General features: G+C 46.7%; 1 protein-coding gene across 1 annotated transcript in view; it reads right to left on the bottom strand.

Moving 5' to 3' along the window:
- Positions 1 to 8321, bottom strand: part of Wwtr1 (WW domain containing transcription regulator 1) — a 121637-nt gene extending 113316 nt beyond the window's left edge. Inside the window, 3 exon segments of the mRNA XM_031373890.1 lie at positions 7260 to 7694; positions 8139 to 8242; positions 8244 to 8321. Of these exon segments, the coding sequence (XP_031229750.1) occupies positions 7260 to 7694; positions 8139 to 8242; positions 8244 to 8306 (602 nt within the window). The 5' untranslated portion in view covers positions 8307 to 8321.
- Between the last annotated feature and the right edge of the window lie 950 nt (positions 8322 to 9271).

Below are 9271 nucleotides of genomic sequence, written 5' to 3' on the forward strand. Positions count from 1 at the left end.
GACAGCTGTACTACAGAATTTTCTAAACTTCAGAGCCGAGCATGGGGGCACACGCATTTATTCCCAGCACCCAGGAGGCAGGCATATAGAGCAATCTCCAGGACAGTCAGGGCTGTCACACAGAAACCCTGCCTCAATAATAATAATAATAATAATAATAATAATAATAATAATAAAAAAAACTTCAAGAATGTCATGAACAGAACTTAAGTTTATCTTTGTCTATATGAACCCTAACACCTATTAAACTTGTATCTATACAAATAGTTGTTCCTAAATCTGCAAAATGCAAACAAATAAGATAGCCTTTAATTTTTTTCTTTTTTTGTCTTTTAATTAATTTCATGTACCCTCATGTATGTATAGTGCCCTTGGAGGCCAGAAGAGGACCCCCCCTGAAGTGAGTTACAGACAGTTGTGAACCGGCCGTGTGTACTGGGAACTCAGCCTGGGTCCTCTGCAGAAGCAGCCAGGGCTCTTGAAGGCTGAGCCTAAGCCATCTCTCCAGCTCCACGAAATAGCCTATTAAGCTCAATATAGGCTTTAACTATGAAGTGTAACCAAACTTAACTCAGCTTGTGAGACTCAAATAGAACCTGAAGAATTTCCTTGCATTAATCTCAGAATTCCCTTTGCCAAGTACCAGTTCTGGTAAACAAACAATAAAAACAAGAGACAATAAAAACAAGCCCTCACCCAAAACTACACTTTAGAGTTCCAGAACCACACTTACAAATGACACTCTCCAAATACAACCTGCTGCCTTTACCGCTATAATTTAGTATGACATACCCCAACAACGGGTACATGCCACTAACAAGGGCTGACCAGGAGCCGAGAATGAGGAACAGGACAAGTGATTATTTTATCAGTTAGGGTAATACTTGAATTCAAATCTGGTTTTCTTACTGGGGGAGGTTATTTATATTACATTATGAGTATGAGTGTTTTGCCTGCATGTATGTCTGTGCCCCCCAGGCATGTTTGATGTCTGAGGAGGTGGTGAGCTTCCCTATGGATGCTGGGAATTGAGGCCCGGGCAACTCTGCTGGTGATTTTTTGTTGGGTGCTTTTTAGTTTTGGTTTGGTTTTCTTTTTTCGTTTTTTCAAGACAGGATTTCTCTGTGCAGCCCTGGCTGTCCTGGAACTCACTCTGTAGACCAGGCTGGCCTCAAACTCAGAAATCTGCCTGCCTCTGCCTCCCAAATGCTGGGATTAAAGGCGTGTGCCACCACAGGTGGATCCCTATGAATTCAAAGTCAGCTTAATGAGAGACCTTGTCTCAAAGGGCCAAAACAATTAGATAAAATCTAATTGATCATTTTATAACATTAAAATCAAAGATTGTTGACTGTGGATTTTTCAACTCTAAGGATTGTTTATGAGGGGCACGGAGAAACAGTTAAGAGTACTTGCTGCTCTTACAGAGGACCCAGATTCAGTTCCCAGCTCTCACATCAGGCAGCCCACAAGTTCCTGTAACCCTAGCCCCAAGGAAGCTGACACTCTATTCCTGCCTCTGAGAGAGCCATCACACACATGACATTCACACAAGCACATACATATAAATAAAAAGAGAAACAAGAAATATTAAAAATAAAATCCCGAGTATAATGGTATACAACTTTAATATTGCCAGCTATAAGGAAGCAAAGGCCAATGGAGTCCTGTGAGTTCAAAGCTAGCCTAACCTACAGAGAAAGTTCCAGGATAGGCAGTGCTACACAGTGAGCTCCTGTCTAACCATTTAGACAAAGCATAAGTTCTGGTTATAGGTTCCAGGCTCTGGTAATGTGGAAAAGTCCTTGTGAACAGGTAACCAGCCATTGGCTAAATGTCATTGACTTACAGCATGGGGCAGTCTACCAAAAGTGACAGAATGGGCTGAGGCATGCAGCTCAGCTGGCAGAGTGCTTGCCTAGCGTAGGTGAAACTCCAGACTCAACAGTATAAACTAGTCATGGTGGCATGTGCCTGATGTCCCAACAACACTCAAGGAGTTAAGGCTGCTGAAATATCAGTCATAAGTTCAAGAACATGAGACCCTGGTCTGAGAGAGACAGAGAGAGAGAGAGAGACAGAGAGAGAGAGACAGAGACAGAGACTAAAAGAGACAAACAAATAAATAACAAAGATGACCTATCAAGCAAGCGATGTGTAAACAAAGAAAACTAGAATCAGGAACTATGCTCTCCCCATCTTATCAGGTCTACCATGGAGGGTTAAGAGGAAACCTTAATTAAATACAGACACAATTTTTAAAGGTTCCTACCTGTGAGCACTAAGGGGCTGAAGGAAACCAGTGCTGTTCAATCAAAGACAACTGTGCTACTAGATCAGTTACCAAGTGTGAAAAGGCTTAATCAAAAACAATATTTTAACATAAATTTCAGAAAAGGCAAAACAGTGGGATGTGGTAATCACACCTTTAATTCCATGACTCAGGAGGCAGGGGCAGGCAGGAGTTACAGGCCAGCCACAGCCACAACTACATCATGAGATCCTGTCTTTAAATGAAATAAATTAAAAAAACAAACAAAAAAAAGTAAAAAAATTTTAAGAATGGCCAATGTTATTGTATTAAGAGCAGAATTGTTATGATTTTTCTACAATAACATTTATCGAATAAAACTGAAAAAGTTGACTCAAAGACATCATTTTCTTTATAATTCTGCTTTATGGTTCCTACACACACAAAAAAAAAAAAAAACCATGTATACCATTATAATCAGAAATTTAAAAATAAATGAAAACCTTGGTAGGGGAGCTGAAGAGATGCCTCGGTCATCAGATGGATAGCTTGCAGTTCTTCCAAGGACACTGGGGTTTCCAGCACAACTGGATCGGAAAACTCTGACCCATGAAATAACTAAGAAATAGCCTGCGGTGGGGTGGGTTCAGTTATCAGTAAAGCAGGCTGCACCTGGGCTGATGCGGAAGCTTTAGAGAAACCATGTTCCACTTTCCCCACACTTGGTTTTCCCTGTCTATCTAGTACCTTAAAAACAACGAATAAGACAGCCGGGCGGTGGCGGCACATGCCCTTAATCCCAGCACTTGGGAGGCAGAGGCAGGCAGATTTCTGAGTTCAAGGCCAGCGTGGTCTACAGAGTGAGTTCCAGGACAGCAAGGACTACACAGAGGAAAAAAAAAAAAAAAAAAAAAAAAAAAAAAAAAAAAAAAAAAAAAACAACCATCACAGAAAAAAAAAGGGTGGATACTCAAAAAGTGACCTTTAAGAAACAGAAAGGGCCCTCAAACTGAGAAAGGGAACTCAAGTGAGCAGCAGATGATGGAAGACACTGAGATGGAGACAGCGTCCACGGAAAGCAACTCCTGAGCAGTCCATGAAGCTAATACAGCACTTCCAGACAGACCCCGGCCCTAATGAGGAAACTCTGGAGGCCTTGGCTGAGGAACTCACAATGACCAAAGAAGACATTTAGGTTTTGGGTTCTATATTGAAGGGGTGAGGTGGAGCTCAAGCAGTTGTCTGAGGCGCACACATCTGAGATGAAGTCAATTGGTCAATTGGTCAGAAGCTCTAAGTCATGCTTGGTCTCAATTGGTCAGCTCTGGGTCAGACTTTGGCCTAGGAATTAATTTAATGTACAGATGCGAAAAGAGTTGGGAAAGGACACTGTACCGACTGGGTTCTACAAAGGAGCACCCCGAGGACTCGGTCCAAAATGACCCTGGACTCCCCAAGCTTTGGAAGCCTTGAGGAGTCTCACACTCTTCTGGGTACCAAAGCAGAGATGGCATGTCACAGGATTTCTGACTCCCTGGCATATCTAGCATATGCTCTTTTTGTTCATGTTTTTTCAACTTCCTTGTTGAGGCAGGGGATGTTGGGTCTTATGTCTATCGATGGTACATTAATAATAAACCTAGCTATTCCCATGAAATAAAAATGACTGCTTTAAGCAGAAAAGAAAAGAAAGAAAGGAAGGAAGGAAGGAAAGAAGGAAGGAAGGGAGGAAGGAAGGAAGGAAGGAAGGAAGGAAGGAAGGAAGGAAGGAGAGAGAAACCCTCCTTTAATCCCAACACTAAGGAGGCAGAGGCGGGCAAGTCCATGAGTTGGAGGCCAGCTAGAGCAATATGGTGAGACCCTGTCTTAAAAAGAAAAGTAACAGAAAGTGATGACAACATACATCTAGGAATAATCTATCCTAAGAAAACAGCAAAAGACTGCTAAAAGCTTTTTAGAAGTCTCAGCTCTGCATCCCCCCCCCCCAACAAAGCCAGGTTCAGCTTTGCAAGTGGCCTAGGCAAAAAGGGAGTTTTGAAAAGGAAAAGAAAGCCTGCTTTGACATAGATGGAATCACTTCAGTCAGAGACCACTGTTAAAGAACATGACTTCTGCCAAGTCATACTTTCATCCTCCTCTAGGCACAATTTTTCTAGCCAAAAATAAAATACAAAAGCCACTAAAACTCACAAACTGCTAAGTTTGAGGCCAGCCTGATCAACAGAGCTGGTTCCAAGACAGTCAGGGCTATACACAGAGAAACCATGTCTTGAAAAACAAAATAAAACAAAACAAAACACATACACACACAAAACAACAACAACAAACCCCAAAACTCTCAAACTGATCCTTGTCGATTATCAATTCCTTTGGTTTCTGACTGATACAGCCCCGAGCTCTCCATAGTCAAGAATGGGATTCTTCTGCAGGTCCCACTATGGACGACAGAGCTGAGTAATGGACAGATTCCAAGAGAATCAAATGAGAGTGAACAGCTACCATTTTCCTTAAGGCTGTGTAACAAAGTGTGGCACAGAACATGTACCTTATTCAAAGTTCAAACAAAGCTCTAAAAGGAATCAAGAATTCTTGGCAGAATGCGTATTCTACAAGACAATATTCACAAAAACATAATTCCTTACATTCTTAGTCACTTAGCCAAGAAATTTCCAGGGACGGCATCAGGTCATGCCAGCATACTATTTACACTCCATCTACCATTCAAAGTGAAATGAAGAAGCATTTTGCTTAGCTGGAGGAGTGCCCATAGCTGCATGGAAGGAGAGAAATGGATCCCAGCAACTTTTCCTATACCCAAGGCTACCTTCTATTTTTGCCCTAAATCACTAACACATCTGAGCAACTTTAATCATTAAAAACACATGTAGAAAAGAACTTTTTATTTAGAAGTCTTTTTCTTTTCTAGGTTCCCACTGATACTAGGCAAGCCCAGCTCTTCCACATATACACGTGCATTCATGAGCAGTTTAAAAATCATCTGAGGCTGAAAGGGACCATCGAAAATTATTGATATGCTACTTATATTTATTTGTAAAGTTCACATTGGTAAAAAGTCATGGTGAACACATACAGCTGCTTTTACTTCGGGGAACCTAATACCCAGTGCTATTTTAAACATGTATGCTGTACATAAACTACTATCTTCCTTCGTAAACGTAGAAAAACACCCATGCTATTACATAGCATGTCTGACTTCTACCGCCACTTAGAAATCAAAGCTCTGAGCATGTGTCTACCTACACCACAGCTCAATAATCCAGACACCAACTGTGTGAAAAAGCCATTGAGTTGTCTTCAGAATGCCAGCACCACACTCAAGCCCAAAACAAAGATTACAAATACAACAAAAAGTATCCCCAAAGAGGCTGGAGAGATGGCTCAGTGGTTAAAACCACTTGCTGCTCTTGTAGAGGACTGGGGTTCCGTTCCTAGCACCCAAATCCCAAATTAGGAGGTGTTGCAGCTCACACTGTCATCCCTGGGAATTAGACATCCTCTATCCTCTTCTGGCCTCCACAGGCACTTCATGTATATGGTACACATACATATATCCAGGCACATACACATATACATAAACTAAATAAATCTTAATATGCACAAATGTCAACAGCTTTGGGATAAGGAAGAGCTGAGAACCAGTATGAGAACCAGAGCAGGGCAGTGGTGGTGCACGCCTTTAATCCCAGCACTTGGGAGACAGAGACAGGTGGATTTCTGAGTTCGAGGCCAGCCTGGTCTACAGAGTGAGTTCCAGGTCAGCCAGGGCTACTCAGAGAAACCCTGTCTCAAAAAACCAAACCAAATCAAACCAAAAACAAAACAACAACAGTATGAGAACCAGATATGCCCATAGCATCCACCCCCATCTAATCATCCTTAGAGAGGTCCTCATTAATCAAAGGACCAAAGATATTTAATACCAAGGAGCTTGGCATTACACTTTTAAAACAGTACATGCTATCTTACATTTGAACCTTTTGAAGCAAGGCTACTTCAGCAAAGAAACAGGGATGTAAGATGGAGTTTAAGGCACGCTCTTAGACATCTTCCCTTTGGGCAGTGAAGACTAGCAGGGCCGAAGTGATTCTGCAACAAGTGGTTCGGCCACAACTTCCGCCCAGGCCTTTTCTAAGCCTGACCCCTATCCTATGACCTCACTGGTTCTGATAACAATTCAAGCTTCAGCCTGGGTTTTCCCTCAAGAACGCCCTCTAGCAATTGAAAATACATTTCTCTTTTCAATCTAATTCAAAAGGCTGAATCTAATGTAAGATTCACGACATCAAAAAGCCAGCCCGATGGGGCATGAATAATGGCAATGCACACTACTGCCCTGCCGTGACTGTATTTTAGGTTACCAAGTGTAACATAAGACTCCTGACCCAATTTCCACACAATTTGTTGGTCCAGCCCATAACTACTTTACAGTGCGGTTGGTAATTACATTACTGTGCTGTGTGGTCATTACGTCATCAGCTGGGAGAGGTAAAGCCCACCAAGCACAGTGTTCTTTTCCGGTTTGCTTTTCCAGAGTGGCTGAAGAACCCAGACTAACTACTCACCTGGCTCTGAGCTAGCTAACTTAAGTGAAGGCGCTGAGGGCCTAAGAGCCAGATTTAGGCCAAAGTCACTCAAACTTCCTTTCCCCAAGTTTAGGTGTTCCGATATTCTGGATCTCTTAGGGCTTAAAGCACTATGGATTAAGTTAAATTGACTTCAGGAAATAGTTCTCTGCTCTAGTCAAGTCCAACTCTCAGAGACACACTCCCTACTTTTTTTTTAACTTTGCAGATCTCTGAAGCACCTTGGAAGAGGCTCTCTGGCTCGCGCTCTCTCTCTCTCTCTCTCTCTCTCTCTCTCTCTCTCTCTCTCTCTCTCTCTCTCTCTCTTACACACACACACACACACACACACACACACACCACGAACGCACGAGCGTCCAGAGCATCACAACTTTCCCCCTCTTGGCGCCGGCAGGCAGACTTACTTTAGGAAGTATCTCTGGCCAGTGGCCGTGAAGGTCATCTCCCACCCGGGGGGCAACGGCAGCTCGTCGGTCACGTCGTAGGACTGCTGGCGGAGGTGTGCATGCTGCTGTGCCGGGCCTCCAGCGGCTCCCGCACCGGTGCCTAGCTGCAGGGATGCCGGCGACGAGTGCGAGCGGACGTGCTGCGCGCCGCCAGCCAGTCGAGGCCCTGGGTGGCCGCCGGAGGAGTCGGTGCTGGACTGACGGGAGTGCGAGCCGGAATCGGGCTCCTTAAAGAAGGACTCCGGGAGGATCTTTTTCCGCCATGAGCTGGGCTTGGGGTTCATGACAGAGTTGAAGAGGGCTTCGAGGTCCGTGTCGAGGTCCTGCGTGACGTGGATGACTTGCTGTCCCGGCGGCGGGAGCGGATGGGGCACCGAGGACGGATTCATCTTTCTACAGGAGAAAAGAAAGATCAGGTCAGCATTTTAGTCCAAGTCAGAAGAGGAGGGGGTAGTCCTGTGGAAGGACAGGGAGACAGTTAGGTATGGGTCCAGGGACCAGCCGGTGGGGGAGGGGGCGCCCCCGGCCTGCGAGATTATGCAACTTTCCCGCAGCAGAGAAGCTCCCCTGAGCAGGCACCCGCGGGAGGAGATGGGGGGGATGCCCGCACCAGACCCAGTCGCAGCCTCCTCTGCCCAATACTCCCACCGCCGACCCCAAGCGTCCGGGCTGCGGTCGTCTAAGAGCCGGACGCCAGGGAGGGTGCGGGGCGCGGCGGGAGCTACCTGGGCACGCGGGGAAGCCAAGCCTGGCGCCTCCCGAACGGACGAGCTGGAACCCGGCCCCGGCTGGCAGATCCCGAGCGGATTCCCAGCAGCCGAAGGCTTATCCTCTTACATCCCCGGAGCCGGCCTCGGGCGCTCGCGCTGAGCGAGGAAGCGACCGAGAAGACGTAGACAAGCGCGGCCGCTGCGGCTCCCAGACTGTCCCATAAACAAAGTTTTGCAGCAAACTCCCACCCCTAGGAAAGAGGCGGGCCGAAAGTGGAGCTGATGAATTATGCATGACCTCCTGGCCGGAGCCAGCCTGCCCCACGCCCCTCCTCTTCCTCCTCCTCCCACCCTGGCCTGGCTGGCGGGGGTGGGCTGGGCACTTCGCAGCTTGGGAGAGACCGTGCTCCCGCCCCGCCGCGCCGCGCCGACCTCTCCCGCCGAGCGCTCTATCTGCATTCCTTTGAGTTTACCACTGACTTGGGGCGGGATCAAAGAGAAAATGGTTCAAGCCTGTTAAATCAAGGGGTTATGGACAAAAAACCAAATCGGAGAATAACGGAGGACACTCGGTTGAGGGTCCAGAGCCCAAAGGGAGTCTGTCCAGGGCGCTTACCCTCGCCTTGAGGGGAGCGCCCAGCACCCGGAATGTGGCACGGTGCGCGGATCTGCCAGAGGTCGGATCGGGGCGCACCCTGGCTCAGGGAGACACCCGCGAGGCCAGACTTTCCACGGAAGGCTGCTTAGCGCTTGTGACCATATTTGGTCTGGTGGGGAGACAACTTGGCCGTTTGTCTTTCAATTGTCTGCAAGACGGTTTCCAAAAAGTGCCGCTGTTGCTGAAGATGCGGCTTCACCATGAAGTTGACTGTAAACTACCAACTTTTCAAGCCTTTCATCAATCCTTAGTTTCCTCTACGGAATGAATCTGGATAACTAGGAGTTGAAAAGAGGCCGAGACGAAGCTGCGTTCTAGAAGGCCAAGCAATTGCGCCCCCTTCCCTCCTCCCGCGGGTGTCTGTAAGGGTAGTGGGAGGATTGGAATGTCCCTGGGTCCCTCTAGGGAGCCTGGAACTGGGATGGAACAGGGGCAGGTGGCTAGGATAGAGAGGGTGTGCCAGTGACCCGGAAAAAGCCACACAGCCTCCCACCCGACTGGACGTGGGCCAGAGGTGGAGACCCCAGCCTTTGGGGAGAGGAGGTCGGTCGGGCTGGTAAGACAGCTGCAGAGAAGAGGGAGGCGGCCCTGCCCTTCCCACT

The sequence above is a fragment of the Mastomys coucha genome, unplaced genomic scaffold (assembly GCF_008632895.1).
Source record: "Mastomys coucha isolate ucsf_1 unplaced genomic scaffold, UCSF_Mcou_1 pScaffold16, whole genome shotgun sequence".
Classification (NCBI taxonomy): Eukaryota; Metazoa; Chordata; class Mammalia; order Rodentia; family Muridae; genus Mastomys; species Mastomys coucha.